Source organism: Nilaparvata lugens, chromosome 10, assembly GCF_014356525.2.
Source record: "Nilaparvata lugens isolate BPH chromosome 10, ASM1435652v1, whole genome shotgun sequence".
Lineage (NCBI taxonomy): Eukaryota > Metazoa > Arthropoda > Insecta > Hemiptera > Delphacidae > Nilaparvata > Nilaparvata lugens.
In genome coordinates this window covers 30,257,736-30,278,472 of record NC_052513.1, presented here as the reverse complement: position 1 = coordinate 30,278,472, position 20,737 = coordinate 30,257,736, and the positions used below count along the sequence as shown (strand labels likewise).

Sequence of the window (20,737 nt, the reverse complement as noted above, 5' to 3'; positions counted from 1 at the left end):
GATACACCTTCCGACCTCGGAAAAAGGTTCATTGAACGTTGGTGCAAATGACAAGTGGAGCGGCCATAATTAACAACATGTCAGTTGTAAGGGGAAAAGAACTATGAATACAAGAAATGAAAAGAATAACTAGAACTTTAATGAGTCTTTAACATATGTACATTTGAACAAAACAAGATTAATTTGATTATAAAACAATATTTGATATGAATTAATGGGGAAAACACTCGCTTGCTGCTAATGAGGATTCGATGTTTGTGGCTATGAAAATTTAAGAACAATGAATCAGTAGTCACCTACCTTTTTGAAATAGCTTCCCACTTTGGCATCCATTGGTATTTCGCGACTTTAGTATTTTAAAAGAACAAATATTAACTGAACCAATGAATAGGCTCAGAACCCGTCTCCCTTAACAATACAATTATTTTTATACTGCCCGATCTGTGACAGAATAATTGAACTATTAAACGAACCGAAATCTAGCCTTTTTCACTGGATCAGCCGGACTTAACTTTCAGTCCTATCGAACGAGCTCACACACTCTCTCTCTCACCAAAAGTTAAATTTTGGGTATTAAATATAACTCAGTCAATGCCAAACATGAAAGCCATTTCAAGTACATATTTTTATCTGTCGCACAAGCGGCACGTTTGTTATTAAAAACAAAAGAGAAGCTACATTAATTTTGACAACAAATGAAATAAACAATCTTTCTGTCGATGACAAAAATTGTTCAAAGACAAAAACACTGTTCATTAAACTTTCCCAATTTAAAACTCTAAAATCCAGATCAATATGAGATAAATATATGATTCATATATATGTCCCATACGACCAGGTGACACAGTGTCGATGGAATAAAAACAGCAGTTTGAAACTAGCCTAGATATAAGCACAAATAACAAAGAATGCATCATTAACGCAAATTAACAGTGCTACCATCATGGACAGAAATACACCTACATTGCGGATAATAATTGACTCACCCTCGAATGTTCTCACATTATCCCTCTTTCATCTAAAGCAATAGAATAATATTATTTCAATTGGAGTGAGTCATTCTCATAATATCTTTATGTGATTGATTCAAGGAAGCTCTGATACGTTTAGCTATTTCACTTTCAATTTAATGTATTGTTATACCTAATATTGAAATACAAAAACTAATTTGTCTTGAAAATAATTTGATTTGAAAATATGATCTCAATTGGATTGAGTCATTCTCAAAATATCTAACCTATATTAAATTGATTCAGGAAAGCTTTGAGACAAAGCTTTGTTATTTTACTCGTAGTACCCAACATTGATGAAAAACAAACACTAATTTGTCTCATGTTTTACAGTGAAATCTGGAACAAATTCCTTGAATTCGAATCAAACATTGGAGATCTAACCAGTATTGTAAAAGTTGAGAAAAGGCGGAGTGCTGTCTTGGGAAAGGTAAGTCCTTGGAATTTTCAAATTTTCTTCAATTTTGAACTTAAATTAAAACTGTATACGTTCAAGATCTAAAATCTCTATTTGCTGATTGAATTAATGTAAATAAATTAATTTGATGCAAGCTCTTGAATTGAAGAATTGAATTTATTCTGGGTGTGTTTTGTTGTTTGAATGGAAGTTCACCTCAACTAATGTTACTTTGATGAATGATTCCAGATAGCTGAGTTCGAGGGAAAAGAGACTGCACAATTAGTTGATCGTTACAAATTCCTTGATCTATATCCTTGTTCTGCGGCTGAACTCAGGTTAGTTATCTATCTTATTTTATCAATTGAATAAGGCAATTATTTTATCAATTACAAAATTCAAAGATGGATTATATACAATGCAGTTTACTTGATGCACGTATCTTCGTTATTCTTCTTCATTATTGGACTTTTTCCAATTTCCTTTTTCATTTTTCATGTTGTATTGGAATTTGAATATTTTAATGTATTGATTATTTTTATAGAATCACTAATAGACCCTTTATTCGTTTCAAGAAACGAAAAAATTCATGACATTGTCAAGTGTTTAAATCTTAGAATGGATAGACCTATAAATAGTTGAAGTTGAATGGAATAATGTGGCTTATGTTCATATTATAAGGGCTTAATTTATATTTTTCACCGTCTTTTTTTCTCTTCTATTGTTCAGTGTAATAATTTCTTGTGACGTTTCTCTTGAATTATGAATGGGAATTCTTGGTATTACATACTACAGTAACTATATTCCCCACAGTATGGCCATTGACTGTCACGCTTCTGATTGGTTAGCTCGGTCACATGGTACAAATCCGCCATTAAGATTCCAAACAAACTTTCAAGTCCTATCTTATAGCATTAGACATTTGGAACTTATCACTTATTTTACCGATTGGAAACATGTTATGAACTTAAGATGAGTTTGATATATAATTTTCGAAGAGAAATTTATTATACTTCAATATAGACAAAAAAGATAACTTTAAAAAACACTAATAAAGCTTAAAACATCAATTTTCCTTCCCTCGGACTCCTCGCGGACCACTTCTAGAGTTTTCGCGGACAACTTATTGGGGACCAGTGATCTATATAAATATGTAGAAATATAAATTTCAATTTTGTGTATTTCATCCTCATCCCATTTATTGGATCGAACTTCAAATAATCCAATTACAAAATATTTTTTGTGGCTCAATTGAATATAACATTTTATGAAATATTTAACCATTATTAAGTGCTGATTAAAGTCGTCTTGACTTCTCTGATTGATTCTCTTCAGTACTGAGTACCCTACCCATAACATGTTGGTACAATAGCTATTGATATGATTTTCGAGTTTCATTACCGTACCACGAGCAGTGGTTAAGATTAGAAATATCACTAAATATAAACAATAATGGTTATGTGTGTTATTTTTCAATTTCTTACATGTTTATTAAATTCATCAAGTAGTACTATGGCTAGAATAATTGGCTCTTCCAGAGTTTATATTCAATGTTGTGCTTTACAATATTTTCGTCAGACTTATTGGCTGAATAAAACATACTATTTAAATGTTATGGAATCTATTGTGATGAAAATTCCATCATGCTTCTAGAAATAGATATGGGAACTTTATTATTTGTCGATGGAACAAAATGTATTACAATATCATGACACATTTCAAAAGTTTTATGGTATTTTTTTGGAAATTCAGCTTTCAGGTTACGTTACCTACCTTTCATTTTTACTCGCTATTATCTACAAATTACTATTTGAAGTTCCAAAACTATATTGGGAATATAAGAAAAACAAGAAAGAAATTATATCGAAGTTAATAATCACAAAAATATACTTTAATAAGTAGAAGCAAGCGATTCTACTTATAATCCCATAAAAGCTCCATTGTAAAATTCAAATATTTGGAATCTTCATGGCGGCGGCGGGAAAAAAATTCCAATGGCCACACTGTGGGTAATATAGTTACTGTATTACATACTAGTACTCTCAAATGTATTCAGTATTCGAATAGAATAGCAGCTGCTCATGCATTAAGAGCGTAAAACGTGACTTTATTGATTGAGAAAAACAATTTTGCGAAAGCAATGATAGTAGTTTATACAACAGTTCTATAATAGGGGTCTTTAAAGCACTAGTTACATGTAGAGTGAAGACACAAGTGATTGAGCGTAGCAAACGAAAACGTGTGTTGAACATCTCACGAGCGCTTTAAAGACCATTATAAAACTGTTGTATACCCTATTTTATCTACGACCACTCAAACAAAGTACAGTAGGGTATCAAATTCCTGACTTGTTAGATTAGATATCAACTAACTGGCCTACATAGAAAATGATTGCCAGCTATAAGCAGGCTTGTCGGCTATAAGCAGGAAGCTCGATATGCCTAGAGCTAGACATAAAATAATATGATTGACTTCAAGGTATAGGACAAACATGATTACAGACTGTAATAAGAAACAAGAACTTTTATATTGATTAATATCCATATTCACTACATCCTTATATAATAATGAATTAATTGTATTATTTTGAAGAACTCAGCAACTGTTGTAATAAAAATGATCTATCTTTGATATCATTGTTGATGTGTGTTTTGTATGACAGGTCAATAGGGTACAACGAAGTGACGGCTACTGTGAAACAGCACACAATGGCGGCGATGATGGGGTCAGGGGGGCCATCACGCGGCTTCCTCGACAGCTGCCTCGACGACCACCTGGAGACACAGAGCAGCAATCTGCCGCGACCCGACACCACGCAGATGATCCCCTACAAGCCCAAATCCAATGCCTACTTGGGCGAGCACACTGTGCCAGGAGGGGCCTTCCCCTTTCCTCCCGCCGCCGCTCACCTCTGCACACTGCTGCCGCCTCCGCACTGCTTCCTGGGGCCCTTTGTCGGCGTCGATGCGCTCATTGACGTCTTCAGCAAGATACTCTTGCCTGATACCGGTCAGTGCTGCTTTTCTTTGTAGTTTCCAATATTTATTCGAATATTTTATTCGTCAAGAGAAAATATGTTCCAATTATAAATCAATGAATCTTCATGATTCAATTATGACTATAGTGAGGTCCACGTTATAATGGCAATGAAGAAAGTTAGGAGAACAGCGTTGTCGATTGTTTGCCTTGCCACTGTCTTCTATAGAGGATAGCTGATACCGGTATAGCTGATGTAATATTAACTGCTCATTCTCGTTTAAAATGATCAATTATATTTTATTCGTCGAAAAGAATACATTCCAATGATAAATTCATGAATTTTCATGATTGAGATCAAATATTTTGCGAATTAATTATATTTCTACATTGCTGAAGAAGATCTGGCAACGTTGCGAAGCTAGAAAAGGATAGCGCTATCTGCTTTGTCGAATGATAGCAACACTAATATTAAACAAATTCTGCCATTACAACGTGGACCTCTCTATATCTTCTTCCTTTTGTTGTAGACAAGGCTAGCAACACTAATATCAATCAAATACTACCATCATAAAACGTGGACCTCACTATATCATCTTCCTTTTGTTGTAGGCAATGGTAGCAAAACACTTATGTTAGTCAAATACTGTAATTATAACGTGGGCCTCATTACTTATTTTCTTCCCTCTGTTGCAGCACTTGTTCACATTTATTGGCCAACTGCAGTTTTAATTTGCGCTTTTCCAGAATAAATCGATTCTGTTATATTTGTCACATTAAAACGTGTTATTTTCAGTTCAAGAACAACATTATGGGCCGATTCCATGGGATCTATAAGTTCTGGACTTACAGAGTCCAGGACTAAAATAAGCGCTCGGCTCTAAATCGACTTTCTGAGTCACGGGTTTATCTTCTAAACTCCGGGGTTTATTAAGAACTCGACTTATTTGAGTCTAGGACTTTAACGCAATAAACATGAGGGAAATTCACAATATTATATTGTTGTTATTTTGGCAATGGGAGAAAGCTGATTGAAGCGGGCTTATTCAAATGAGCATGCTCTACAAACCATTTTGTAACAATTATTTTGTAAAAACACGTTTTGATTTCTTTGTTAGGCCTATTCAAACCAAAGCCTTACCTTTTGAAGAATGAATATTTTTCTTGGGAATTTTTAGGTTACGTCACAGATGTAAAATAAGGTTAGTTTTTACCCAAAATTCTGATAGAGCTTCATTCCGAAATAGACTTGCAAACCATAAATTATGAATTTAGATGTACTAATCCAAATAATTCAGGGATTTCCAGACATCTATTTATATTTATTACATCTATTATATCTAAATCATACATTGTATTCATAGATTCTATTGTATTCATTTTATTGTATTGAGTCGCTGTATTCAATAGATTCCATTGTATTGTTAGCAATTTCTTCATCATCATCTTCTTCTTCGTCTTCTACCTTCCAGGTTTTAGGCATCTCTTTGTTTCAATCAATTTAGCATCAATTGTTTTCAATATGAATTTAATTTGTGTGTGTTGTTGCAGCACCTCTGCCTACGACGGACAACGGCTGCGACACGAAGCTGTTCGACCTGGCGAAGTCGGTGCACTGGGTGGTGGACAGCGAGGAGGGGGGGAAGCGCAAGCGCCGGCTGAACGGCGGCGTGGGAGGGGGAGGGGAGGACAGTGATGATGACGAGATGATGGGAGCGCCGCCCGCCAACGACATCTACAGGCAGCGACAGCAGAAGCGGGTCAAGTGAGGGGGCAAGTGACATTTTAGAGAGGGAGGGCGAAATGTGTGCTAGATTTGAGAGGGGGAAAGATTGAGTCTGGGGAAGAATGAGTAAAAGTGTGCAAGATTTAGGAAGAGAGAATAAGTGGCTGAAGGGTCAAATGAAGGTCTATGGAAGAGATAGGATGAGGAGAAAGGAGGAAGGAAAATGTGTGAATGAGTATGAATTGTGTACAAGATTTGAGAGGGGAAAAGATTGAGTCTGTTTGCGAAAGGAAATTGTGAGAGGAGAAATAGGAAGGAAAAATAAGTTGTGGAAGCATCAAATGAGGGTTTATGGAGGATGAAAAGGATTTTTGGTACACTTTTCTTTATTATTCCAATTTGATAATCTTTTTCAATATAATTGTTAAGATCATTATAATAAGAGTGAGAAAAAGTGGCAACTGAAATTTTTAAGTGGTCTAATAAGCTAGTTATGGGTTGTTGAATTGTTAACTTTCCAGATTATAAACGGTTTCGACTATATTATTAAAACTCCTATTAAAAATTCAAAAAATGTATCTTTCCAAACTAAAACATTTTATTCCCCATTTCGTTCTTAAATAAAAAGTAACATTATTTGTAAATTCGATAACTTGTTTATTTTGGCATTAATCGCGAAAAAACGCATATTAGAACAAAGCCAATGATATACTGAATGTATTTAAAAAAAACTCAATGGAAAATTCAAAACCGTTTATGATCTGGAAAGAAAGCAGAATCTGGAAAGTTAGCACTTCAACAACCCATAACTCGCTTATTAGACCACTTGGAAATCTCAGTTGCCACTTTTTCTCACTCTTATAATGATCTTAACAATTATATCGAAAAAGATTATCCAATTTAAATAAAAATGAAATGGTTTACCGAACAGCGTTAAGAGAGGAAAGAGAGTTGAGAGAGTGGGTGAGGGTGAATGAGATTGATGGAGGGGATGGAACGAGGAAAGAAAGGATTTGAAAGACGGAGGGGGAGGAAAATGTTTGGGGAAAGAGTGAAAATTTAAGTGGGGAAAATATTGCGTCTGTTTGGGAATGAAGATTGCAAAAAAATAGTAAAAATAAAGCCGGATTCTCACTTATCAGTGTCAGTGAAAGAGACCGCTGGTAGAAGTCCAATCAGAATTCATGGTAATTATAATTTTACTGTGCTGGTCAAGTAACTGATACTGATTTGTGGGAATATTAGTGGGAACAGTAAGAATATTATTCCCATAAGTTCTAATGAAACCATTCATACTCGCTTAAACCATGGTGAGTGGGAATAGTCCAATTAGAATTAATGGAAGTTATATTTTTACTGTGCCGGTCATGTTTACTGATACTGACTTGTGGGAATCCAGTTTTAGTGATAAAAATGTGACTGATGGATGGAGGATAATGTAGGTGAATGCCAGGAATATTGAATACTATAGTCGGTTCTGGGAGTAGAGAGACGATGTAAACAAACATGAGCGTGAGAGAATGGATTCTGGGGCAGCAAGACCGATTCACAGTAACCACTTAACATCTATGAATGAACTGAATAATCACAATACTTAAGTCAGTTTTCATGAAGGCATTGTGATCTAAGACTTCTGCAATGAAGCGAGCGGATATGCGTCATCACTTTTATAGGCAAACTTAATGCTATTGTAGTTTTTCCTCTCGATGAATCGACTTGAAATACTTATACAAATGCCCGGTTGAAATTAAGTGCATGAATGAGGTAATTATGAGTGTAATCAAGGGAATAAACTAAAGAAATTGAAGGAGTAGGTGAAGAAGTAAGTTGGAATGAATGTACAAGAGAGGGAAGAAGTTAATTATTGAGGAAAGAAATGGTGAATGAGTAGAAAGAATAAAATTAATGGAAGACCGGAAAATGAGTTGTACGAAGATGGCAATTAGAAGGAGGTAACTGCTAATATCTGAAATCTTGGAAAGAAGAAAGTTTCAATAAAATATTTTATTAGTGGCCAGAGGATGAGAAAGGAGAGAAGGATAAGTAGGTAGGAAGAATTCAGCGGAGGGAATGAGAGAGAATGTCTGTGTAAAAAATAGTATTGATAAAAATGAAGATTTGATTATAAGAAGAAATTAGAAATTGAAAGATTGAAAATTCAATGAGATGAAAATATTGAAGGAGAAGACTGTGAAAAAATCTATTCAAATAAATTTCAACGAACAATTTTTCTTGGATGGTGAATCACTTCCGGTGATCCGTTGAAATGGTTTCGGTTGTTATCATAGTCCCTATTCCAGAATGTTTTGAGATTATTTAATAATGATGTATCAACTGAAAATAATTAATAATTGCTTAATTAAATGAGAGAACATTCAATTATTCCTGTTTTTCATTCAAAATAAATATTGGGAATGAATTAAATATAGATTGGGATTAAAATGAGGGATCTAATTATTGAAAAGGGGAATCAAGAATAAAAATGAAACAAAAGGTTATTGGATTCTGTTCAAATAAGTCAAACAAATGAATTACTGATATTTATTTTGGATGATTTTGTATTTAGGAGTTATGTGATATGAGTAAAAGATAAATCACACAAACAAGGATTTGATATTGATATTAGAATTTCGTCCTACATTAAGACTTTAGCTGTATATTTATAATGTTGATACCCATCGGATATAAGAGATAAAAATTCTATGATGTGTTACACTTCGATTTTATTGTGTTTAGAATAGGCCTATCAGATCACTTGTTGTCTCAAATTAATAATTTATTAAGTATTGGTAATTAAAAACGCTACTCAAGGCTTACCTGAATGATATGTCTCTTGTAAAGTATAAGTACTTGAGTCAAGTAAAAATTAATTGCTTTGATTGATAAGAGCATAATATCAATATAATTCAGATTTTTCAAGTAGAGTTGATCTCGACAGCCTTAAAATTAGCTATAAATTATAAATTTTGGGGTTGAGCCTTCAAATCATATTCATCGGATACAAAAATGTATTATCTATTTTGTAATAAATAAAATAAAAATGTTAATTATATCCACGGAAATTTCGGGACAGTAACAGTATCCCACATCTATAATCAGAGTATAATATTGGTATGTGAATCTCTTCTGGTATTTCAATTTACAAATTTTAAATTTGAATCTTATTAACTTTGTCTTAATTTTGTAAAAGAATCTATTTATGTGATAAATACATTTTATGAGATACATTTCAAGTTCATTTGAAATATCGTGTTAATGAAAGTGTTTACTAGCATTTTTATTTGAAAAACCAACTAAGGCTTAGTACTAGTTTATTATCTAGATTTTTATTTGATACTTGTTGTACAAAGTTTCTTGTTTTTAAATCAGGGTTTTAATAAACCAAGTTGAAGAGAAATTGTGAATATTTCCTAAACCTTTCAATAGTTTCTTTGTAGCTTCATTGTCATCGCTGTTATAGTTTGGCCTTTCGCTCTTAGTTTTAGGCCGTGGTCTGCCCTGAAGCCATTCAACAACGAAAGGTCCCAAAGAACTCTGGAAGATATGTATTGGGATATGATATTCCAACTACATTTGTTAATCATCGTGTAAATTCATGGCTGTAGAGGATTTAATAATTGTTATAAAAAGCCACAAATTAGCTTAAGTGACCGGAAAATTCCCAAATTGTCAAAGTCTTTATATTGACTGTAGACAGGAGGAATTTTTGGGCACACTTGAAATCTAGTGAATTTAATCAAAATTTGAAGGGTGAGGGAAATATTTCTTTCTCAGTAAAATGATTAATGTACAGTACAAAAATTTTAATATTACATTTTTTGTAACTCAAGTCCAAAAATTGCTGTGTGTCATGTGTGCGTGCCTGTGAAACTATAATCTCAATCACTTTTTTCTTAAAAAAACCATTTAATGACTAGTTTGTGAATAGGTAATTGAGGAAGAGTAGAGAACACTTTAATAAAGGCTTTCACACAACAGAAAGACGTAGCAAGAAATACGTCTTTGGGAGGCGTAGCCGAGAGCCGACGTATATCATTAATCCGTCCATTTTTGCACCAGCGTAGCGTTGGTTAAACTTGAATTTTAGAAAACACTTATGGAGGGAAATGCACTTACATTGGTAGTGACGATCGCTTCGACCTGTTGTTGGTCATCCTCAGACTAGGAATTTACTCTAATGTCAAGGTTATGTGTGGTAAGGGATGAAGGTAGATGGTGGGGGTTGGTGGATGCTTTAGTAGGGCGGTAATTAGTAGAGTAATTTCCTACAGTCTGAGGATGACCAACAACAGGTCGAAACGATCGTCACTACCAATGTAACTGCATTATTTCACTCCATAAGTGTTTTTTTTTTAATTCAAGTTTAATTTTAATAGTGAAAAAGTATGGATATGCAACAGACAAAGTTAACATTGGTTGATACACCGGCCACGTATCTCCATAGTTGAGTGACCAGGGAATCGTCATATTTTTCTCCTTTATTGGGTTTTGAGTCCGTATCTAACCTTGTTAGATCCGAATATGACTATAGTGAGGTCCACGTTATAATGACAGTATTTGATCAACTTTGGTTTTGCTATCCTTGTCTATCATTCGACATAGCCGGTGGTACTATCCTTTTCTAGGTCCACACCGATGCCAATTATGTTTTTGACAGTGTAGAAATATAATTAATTAATGCAGAGAATCCTATTCTTCTATCTTTATCCACTGTCATTATAACGTGTACCTCACTATAGGTAGGTACCTACCGGCCGTATTGATTTTCACAGGTAGTAATATTTTTAACATAATTACTTGATAGCATAAACAAAACTTCAGTAGGCTATATTATTTTTTACATTACTCTGAAACTTCTATTAATTTATGCTATGACTTGCCAAAAATGTTTAAATTTGAAATTCATGTTCATGTCTAAAAACGTAGATGGTTGTTTCTTCCAAAGTTCAACTGAATCTGGAATTTTTGAATAGTTGGCGCCTAACAAGATGGTAATACATCAGCTGTTTTCGTCTCAGTCAGCTGCTCAAGTAGCAGAAAACTTGTGCAGTTGTGATTGTGATGTCGGTTAGATTGGATTAATTAAAAAGAGTCTTCCAACTCCTCATTCTATCTCTTTCACCGTAGCTTATTTGAACATGAAAATCATTGCACTATCTGTATTTTATAAACGTCGTGTTGTCTCTACATTATCCGACTATTGTGTTACATTTTAATCGCTGTGTTTGTTCTTTTAAATACTATTTGTATTCATTGTCAAGTGCGATTCAGTGTCCCGTTGACATAACAAAGCAGTTGACAATCATGATGACAAACGAGCTAAAATCTTTAGAAGATTTTCCTGATATGGATTTCAAAAACAGTACCCTACGGATTGGTGAATCTCCCGGTGGAAAAAATGGTAATTCGCCAAATGTGAATTCTGGATTAAATGGTACGTGGAATGGACAGTCAAGCTTGGATTCAGATGGTGCTCATACTGCGGCAAATAATGCGGTAAACGTTACAGGTCAGTAGTTTTTAATTAAAAACTTAATTTAATATTTTTTAAATATTGAAAAATTATTCAACTTTACCTGCAAACTATTCATAACCTGGATATCTGCTGTTTTTGCTTAATAAGCATTGTAAAATATAATTGATGACGACTTCTTTAAATTTCAGTCTATCATTTTTTCAAAGTAACAAAGGTTGATGGAGGTGAAAAATTTGCCTAAATGGCATTAAATATTTTGGAGCATTGATTAAGAGAGAAAAAATATTGAATTAGTAAAAATGAGTTCATGATTCCTATTATCGTTAACAAAATTTTGTTTCTGCTTTGGTAGTTACCGTAGGTACCGGTACCGGTATTTCATTCTACTTTAATACTAAATTGATTTAGAAAGCTATCCGTTATGACCCATGATAATTGAGCAAACAAAGAACAAAGTAAACATCGTACCTGAAGATTGATTATAATCTACAAAAAAAAAGTTTTTTCCCCAAAACTATTGCAAGACCATAGTAGGCCACGTTATAAATGACAATATTTGAATCACATTGATGCTGCTATTATATCTTTGTGTATCATTTGACAAAGCAGATAGTGATATCCTTTTCTAGCTTCACAACGTTGCCAGATTGGTTTTTATGAATGTAGAAGAATATTTAACAAAATATTTTATCTTAGTTAAGTTATAAAAATACGGGTATTCATTATTTTTTTTAAATGTATTTTTTGACGAATAAAATTTGATTGATTATTTTTAATAAGAATCAAATGTTAAAATTAGATCAGATACAAAGAATCGGCTACTTTCTTACCACACTGTCATTATAACGTGGACCTGTCGGCAAAGTGGAATTTCCTTTATGACTCCCCACAATCCAAGCCATGCGCTAACAACAACATAACGTGGACCTCAATATAGTCATTATTGGACTGGAAACTGGTAATAAATTCAAATTCAAATTCAAATTCAAAAAATGAATTTGAATTTGATTTGAAATAATACCAACATATCATGCGCAAAATACCATGTTTCTCACACAGTTCCAATAATAATTGATAACATCGATATCAGAATAGCATTTACAAAAATGTATTCTATAAAGGTGATAATCTGGGTGTTGGGAAAAATATTGAGTGTAAGCGTGCTACTGAGTGTAAGTGCTTCGTTCGGCCAAATTCTATGTGTGCAATGACCGGTTTTGCACACAAGTTAAAAATATATATTATTGAAACTTTATATTCATAATGAAAAGTATCCATTCCGGTAGAATACGTTATGAAATCAAGGTATATTCCATATACAAAAGAAGTGAAATTGAGAGAATAATTGAAATTATTCATCATGAATAAGAATGAGAGAATGTAGGCCTAATCCTTTTCATTTCGTTCTCTAGATCTAAATACAATTTTACATCTCCATTTTCTGTTCTACTACTACAATTTTCTATTTTATTCTACAATTTACAACTCTATTATTTATAATTATTTTTTTCAGCTCTTGAAAAATCAAGGAACGATACTGCTCTAGTTCCTTGGTGGAGTGATAATGTTGAAGATTTCTTTACCAACAGAAAGGGACTAATTGAAAGTGCAATTGAAGATTGCAAAAATGTGCTTCTCAGCTCATCTGATGGAGACTTCGTTGGAGCTTGGCTTCTTACACAGTGAGTCACTGAATCATTTTCTTACAGTGCTTTCAAAATCCAGATTCCTCTAATGTCAAGGGGTAACGATGTCTCTAAACTATGATAACGATTTTCATACGTCATATAAGCTTTATCATGATATCATTGACATCTCTTTCGTTTAATCATAAATAGACTAATAACTTGAAATGATCAGAAATTGAATTGTTTTTGAACTATTTTTAACCACACTACAGTAAAGTTTTTAAACAAAAGCTACTCCTTCTGACACTAAACTACACGATCTACAGTCAAGTTTTTATAACTTTTATTGAAAAACTTGACTGGTAGTGTCATCAAAAATAGTTCAAAAACGAATTATCATCTAGCAGTTCGCAATAGATAAGAAATTGATTATTTAAAATTTGTTAATGTGTAAAGTTTAAAAATAAATAAATCTATCTCCTTCTCTTTACTTATCATATATGTCCTTTAATGTAAAATTATCACTTTTCCAGGATAAGCAGCTGGGATACAGAGAAAGAACGCCTTATTATATTGACTGCACGTTCTATTTTCACTGTGAAATATGATTTCATTGCTTTGAAACTGCTCGAACATGAGAAAGTGGAACTGGAGAAGATTGATACTATTATTATTGGTGGACTGATTTATCCTCAAAGTTCTCTTGTACCGTAAGTATATGCAATATATTTTATATTCATATGATTTGCAATTGTATCAACAAAAAAATAAAATAGAAAATATTCACTAGAAGATAATTTAACATCAATGTATGAAGTTTGACATGGAATTAAATAATAAATAGCTTCCAGATATTTTGTCGCCAGATAATTGAAATTTATTTCTGAAACTTTCTGGGTGGTTGTAAAGGTGATATTGTGGTAGTTATCCATTGCCCAATAACCCAATATCTAGTATTTTCACTTAGTAATTACTCGAAATTCATTCACAACCACTACAATATTAATCTTAGACACAAATTTTCTCAACTTTTTATTTTTTACTTTTTCCTAAATAACTTACTGTGTAATATTCGAAATGGTTGTGTATTTCAGTCGTATCAACGGATTCCTAGACGGTGTATCAGCAGTTGTTAAGGGATGCGTGCTGCAACCATTGCAGGAAAGACTGGCATCATCGCCTCAGAATATTGTCAAAATAAATCCTTTCGAATCTGCTAACTTTGAACCTAGGTGAGTTTCCCAAATAAAGCTGATGAATATTGATACATTCTATCAACTTGAATATTGTAAGTGTATTTATGAATCCCCCTTTCTTGAAAATGTTACACAATTACTTGTGTTGGTTGCTGTATATACTTTATTGTAATAAAATTCAGAAGTGAGGAAATTTTTATTTCACTTTTATGCTTAGTATATCCTGTTTATAACTGGAATCAGACAGCAGTTTTAAGAGTTTATGGCAGCCACACTGATGAAGTGAAAATATTGAGAGGGGTGCGTCAGGGTTGTGTTTTGTCTCCTATTTTGTTTAATTTGTACTCTGAGTTTATTTTTCGAGAAGTACTCAGTGATATGGAAGAAGGAATCATGATAAATGGTGCAAATTTGAATAATGTACGATATGTGGATGATACCATCATGTTTGCAGATGGTCTTGAAGGATTACAACAGTTGATGGACAGTGTAACAAGAATAAGCTCACAGTATGGTTTAGAAATAAACACAAAGAAAACAAAACTTCTGATAGTGAATAAACAGAACATTGCTGGAGTCAGCCTTTACATCGATCAAGTCAGGGTAGAAAGAGTGAAGCAGTGCAATTATCTAGGAACGATTATTAATGAAAAGTGGGATAACTCTCAAGAAATCCGGTGTCGCATCGAAAAAGCCCGTTCAGTGTTGTTAAAATGAGCTCACTCTTCAAATCCCACAATCTGTCTTTAGAAATGAAGCTCCGACTCATGCGTTGCTACATTTTCTCTGTTTTGCTGTATGGTGTGAAAACCTGGACTCTGAACAAAGAAATCACCAGACTTGATGCATTTGAACTATGGCTTTACAGAAGAATTTTAAGGATATCTTGGACACAAAAAGTCACAAACGCAGAAGTACTGCAGCGCATGAGAAAGGGAGCAGAGTTGGTAAACACCATAAAATGCCGGAAACTCCAATACCTCGGGCATATAATGAGGAACACAGAAAGGTACGGGCTACTCCAAGAGATCCTTCAAGGCAAGATAAACAGCAAGAGAAAACCGGGTCGAAGAAGAATGTCTTGGTTGGCAAATCTGAGGAAGTGGTTCGGTTAAACATCAGTAAAACTCTTCCGAATCGCAACCAACAAAATCAAGATAGCCATGCTGATAGCCAACATCCGGAACGGATAGGCACTTAGAGAAGAATATCCTGTTTATAGATGTCTTAATTTCATAAGCTTTTTTTGTTTTAGAAGTTATACCATAGAAAAAAGATAGCACAAGAAGATATCCCATTTTCTAAGTCATTTATGTGCCAAATTTCACTGGTACATAAATTTCACTTCATATTCTAAATTTCAACTCAAACTCGATAGTCATAGTAGTTCTTTTTCGTGAAGCTATGTAACGTTGATCTCTCATGCTGTCTTATTCTTACACTCATTGGGCCAAAACAATAATAATAAACAGTACCTAGTCGACAGTAATCTTCATGAGTTAACAAAAAACGGCTTGAAATTCAGAACATAAATACCACCCATAGCATGAGATATTTACTTATTCTATCTTTTCTCCATGGTTATACTCGATAACTAATAATAATTAGTTATTGCTTCCTGTATGTTAATGCATTATCAACGATCAATTTCCAGTTTCATCACAGTTCTACCAAATAATCGCATAGAATCTGTCACACAAAGTGATACAATTGAAGGGAATTGTTTCATTGATTTTTCCAGATCAAGAAATATTAATGGTGTAAGAGCAATGTGGAATAATGGACAACCTTTATCAGCCGTCAAAAAATGGAATCCATTCACGAAAATTCCATGGACGACGTTCACATCTCATCCTCTTTCATATCATAAAAGTAAGTTCTGATTGGTTCAAATAACTTGGCAGCGGCCAGGTCCCATATAATTTTGCATGTTTTATTCAATTTGCGCTATTATTCTCAAACTAAAATATTCCACTGTTTGTATCCTAAACTAAATACTAAATATTAATCGACATAAAACTTGGAAATCATTGTACCCTTTCTTCAACTTTATTTTATTATCACGTCATTTTTCGACTTTTAATGTCATTTTCAAATCCCATTTAATTTAAAAGTCCAGTTTCATCTTTACTTGAAAATTATATTTAAAGTCAAAACATGTTGTGAAAGATCAAAAAGTTGAAAAAATGTTACTTTGGTTTTCAACTTTCATGTGAATACGAGTAGCTCTTACCAAAAAAGTGATTGAGTACATGACATATTCATGGAGCTTGAAATAATATAGATGCTATCCAGTCCAGTCCAGTTGTTGGTACTTCTAGAGTTCCTGCTTTATTGCAAGATCCTCAGGCTCAACTACAAAACTTGTGACATTTGGTTACCTAATAATATTTCTTTGTTGTGTTACCTCAAAACATGAAGATTCAACATTCAGACCAGTACCTCAGTAAAGCTAATAAAGGATACATTCAATACTGAAGTTGCAGCAATTGATCGAGAGTTTATTGAATATGATCCGTGGATTTCCTGAAAAATGGATGAAATCTGTATGCAGAGAAATATATATTATTTCATTATGTAACAAAAGGTTTCCAGGTTTATGCCTATTGAAATAATCTCATTCTATTTCATATTCCATGAGTAATAATATTAGTTGTGCTTGAATGGCATGGAAATACAAATATTTCTATTTAAAGGTTTTTGATCGGTAAAACATTTTTCATGTTTTTTTCGAAAAAGAGTTAGTTTGATGTTAGTCACTCTTAAGTATTGACCACTGTCATAGCCACCTCATACCTCTGTATTAGAGGTGGCTATGCTACTATACAACGAATACAGAAATTAAATATTTATTTGTTTCTTGTTGCTGTATTATCATTTCCTCAAGACAAAAAATAACCTTTTTAACAGGTTTTCAATCTTTACTAATGAATTGATTTTTATTTTTTCCCAAGAAAAAAGGTCTCTTATACAGGATTTTAAATTTTTTTCAGTGTGGCCAACCGCTGACAACACTCGTGACATTTTCAGTGTTGACAACTTCACAGAAAAACTGGTGGAAACTGTAGAGGCGATCACGCTGAGGCCAAATCCTTGCAACATCGAAAGGGAACCGATTCTACTAGAGAATTACGTCGGGCTCGGTTCCCTCATACATAACAAAAATGCTTTGGGATTTTTCAAAGTCCGGGGAAAGTTCAGTTTCTAAACTGATCTACAATTGAAATCACTACTCATCAATCATTTAAAAAATATATATTCACCAAAAATTTGTTTATTTTTGGTATATGAGCTCCCAACAGATAATCACCAATCAAGAATCTCATTTGCAATATTTATTATGTATTGCTTATTAATTGTAATCCAGTTTCCAATATAAAATTATGCAAATAATCATTACAAAAATATAATTTAAGAAACATTTATGCAGCAGTATGTCGCCATTCCTGGTGACTCAGTTCCCAATATAAAATTACTACCCAAGAATCTCATCTACAAATATTTATTCACTTAACATTTAGTCAATTCATGGTGTCTGAGATCCCAATAATTCATCATTAATATCTTGCCTACTTTTCCAATAACCTTAATTTTAAATTGTCCATCTTCACTTTTATTTGGGGGAAATTTCTAAAGAAGTCAAAATTACCCCTCAAAAATCTCATTCACAATAGCTTTAATTATTATTTTGCCAATTTTTTGTATCTGAGATTCCAATATGTATCATTAAATTATTGCATACTCCTCTTTCAAATAAATATAATTTTAAAACTTCACATCATTAGTTCTTCTTTCCAAGGTATGGAGAAGTTCAGCTTTTAAACGAGTTTACAATCAAAATTAAAAATAAAATTCATAATCGTCCAATATTTCATCGACATTTTTCTTACCAATTTTGATAATTCAGTTTCCAATTCATCATGAACCTTTCTCTCCTTAAATACAAATCCTATTCTAAAATCCAATCATTCAAATCCCCACCTACCTTATGATCTCGTAATATTATTGGATATTTAAAAGATAATCTCAAGTTCAACTCAATGTCTTCCTCTTGGTTTATAGGATATTGTGTGTAGGCCTATAGTTCTCTTTATAAATATATAACTACTGATTAATCTCTCTTTAATCCAACTAATTAGTTGTCTCAATTTAATAGTCTTATCCTATAGTTTTATTATTCAATCTTCGAATGATATTTTGTGGTGTTGACTTGAATGGTCACCCGTCCAACGGGTGTACCAGGCACATGTCTCTTGGCGTTTAGATACCAGCGCGATCACTGAGCCAACCGCTTCTCTTTTATTTGTTTTCAATTTTTTGTTTGTCCATCAAATTACAAAACAATTCTCGTTGTTTTTAATTGTTTTAGTTTATTTTTTTTTGTTTTTCATTGATTGATTAGTTTTTAAAAATTTTGAAGATTTTACTTTTCCATTCATAATTTTACATTCATTTGACATTCATGATTAAATATTACGTCTTCAGCCAATTCTAATCTTTTCTAAAAGTCATATATTGTCGTACATATTCTTTTTTAATATTTGTTATACTGTGGACAAATTTTCATATCACTGATTATCTTGTTGATTAATTTATTCAATGTTTTTGTATTAAAATCCTGAAATTTTTCATCTTTATATTATATAATTTTGATATTATTATCGAATCATTGTTATCTATTTGAAATAGAGTAATATATTTATAGCAGTTGCCTTATAGCGTTTGACTATTATACTCGCAATGTTGATTTGTTATTTATAGCAGTATTATATATTTATAATCTTCATATTATAATGATAAATTATAAGGTTTTGTAGGGTTATAAATTTCATTGAAATGAATGTCAATCAAAACTATAGTAATTAAGACACAATGTACCGTATACTTGAAATTTTGTTTCTTTAGCATTTGAAATTCAAATTCGCTGCTTCAAACTCCAAACTCGAATATTTTACTCCTAAAGCGGAGTCGGACTCTGAAATCTGGCGACGACTATTTTTATTGGAAATTTTATTTTAATCTATTTTCTTCAATACTTCTTTTATATTTTTCCATGAACTATTCCACTTTTATTCAACCCTTTCTCCTTCTCTCACATATTCATTCATATTCTTCTGCAATGACGTTCCTCAAGATTTTCCAAACTAATCAAAATATTCCTCTTGAATAAATTTTCTTTTCAACGTACCTATTGCTTTCTCTTCTATTTCTTATCTCTATCTTGTTTTATTAAGTGATCAACATCTTTATATTCCTATTGATTTTTAAAGCATGCAATCAATGAATGAATAATGTTTTAAAACAGTCTTGTTCCCCTGCAATCAAATACTGTACTCTCACATTTATTTGGATATAAAATAGAATGATTTACTTGTGATAATACAGTATTATTTACACCTCAAGGCGATAAATTCATATACGATATAGCCTATAGATAGTGTGTCGAACATATCTTATACCTACTCCAATATACGATACTTATACAGAAATAGAATGATTGATTGATTGATAAAGTACGTAGCTTAATGTTGGAAAATAATTGTTTTAATTCGTAATTAAAAGCCTTGGAATTGATATTAAAACCTAAGGACTTCTTCTAAATCAACGAAGTAACTTATTATATTTTGTCTCTCAAATTCTTTGTAAATCTTTGATGCCTAATTTTTCTTGCCTTAAATTATAAAATCTCAACTTTCAATACTAGGCCTACCTATTTTTTATTCCATACGGTTGAATAACATTATTGTTATAAAATAAATACTTTTTTGTTGTTCTGTAAAAATTATAATATTAAAATAATCTCATTTGATAGCAATTGCAAGATTATTATTTATCCTGATTAAATACTGTAGGTATAATCATAGAGATAGGATAACGTAAGTTATTTGTCTCTGGTATGATTTATTTTGTAAAATGAACTTACGTTGATTCTGTCAATTATTAGAATGATTGGCATTTCAAATTATATTTATAATAATGAAGGTTATTTTTTCATGTTTCATATTTTTCCGATTAGGATGGCCAGTATCAAGTAGATGTGTAAAAAACCCTCATATCAGACGCTATTTACTAGGGTTCTTTAAACTTGAAGAAATCCATGTTAACTTGAGAGTGTCTTTATACTAGTAAGCACGATAGGCTGCTTTCTGCTGGTAACAATCACTGTATTGATGATAAACCAAATAATAGACTGGAGCACATAGGCTTAGATGAGATTTTATGTAGCCCATCAAACCTATTTTGGTGACTCACGACATTATCACATAATTATAAAACATTGGAATTAATCTTGGGATTACCCAACTTAGTTATCAATGTCATTTTTTAT

At 32.6% G+C, this 20,737-nt stretch overlaps 2 protein-coding genes across 3 annotated transcripts in view; both read left to right on the top strand.

The window, feature by feature from the left end:
* The window catches only part of LOC111056257 (protein suppressor of forked), a 30,913-nt gene extending 21,407 nt beyond the window's left edge, over window positions 1-9,506 (top strand). For both annotated transcript variants that reach the window (XM_022343601.2, XM_039437182.1), the window contains 4 exons: window positions 1,344-1,440; window positions 1,657-1,745; window positions 4,070-4,416; window positions 5,935-9,506. In XM_022343601.2, coding sequence (XP_022199293.2) covers window positions 1,344-1,440; window positions 1,657-1,745; window positions 4,070-4,416; window positions 5,935-6,152 — 751 coding nt within the window. In that variant the 3' untranslated portion in view covers window positions 6,153-9,506. The remainder of the gene's footprint in view (window positions 1-1,343; window positions 1,441-1,656; window positions 1,746-4,069; window positions 4,417-5,934) is intronic.
* A 1,652-nt stretch (window positions 9,507-11,158) lies between these two features.
* On the top strand, window positions 11,159-20,224 carry LOC111056266 (tumor protein p63-regulated gene 1-like protein). Its single transcript, XM_022343610.2, has 6 exons — window positions 11,159-11,618; window positions 13,099-13,267; window positions 13,747-13,923; window positions 14,308-14,445; window positions 16,151-16,281; window positions 17,403-20,224. The coding sequence occupies exons 1-6, from the start codon at window positions 11,414-11,416 to the stop codon at window positions 17,615-17,617; spliced, it is 1,035 nt and encodes a 344-aa protein (XP_022199302.1). The 5' UTR covers window positions 11,159-11,413; the 3' UTR covers window positions 17,618-20,224.
* Window positions 20,225-20,737: the final 513 nt, after the last annotated feature.

What these genes read in the sequence shown, in the direction of transcription:
- LOC111056266 (XM_022343610.2), top strand. Translation starts at nt 11,414, where the DNA reads ATGATGACAAACGAGCTAAAATCTTTAGAAGATTTTCCTGATATGGAT. An exon ending in GGAGCTTGGCTTCTTACACA is followed by an intron (nt 13,268 to 13,746) that starts GTGAGTCACTGA and finishes TCACTTTTCCAG; the next exon opens with GATAAGCAGCTGGGATACAG. An exon ending in TCTGCTAACTTTGAACCTAG is followed by an intron (nt 14,446 to 16,150) that starts GTGAGTTTCCCA and finishes TGATTTTTCCAG; the next exon opens with ATCAAGAAATATTAATGGTG.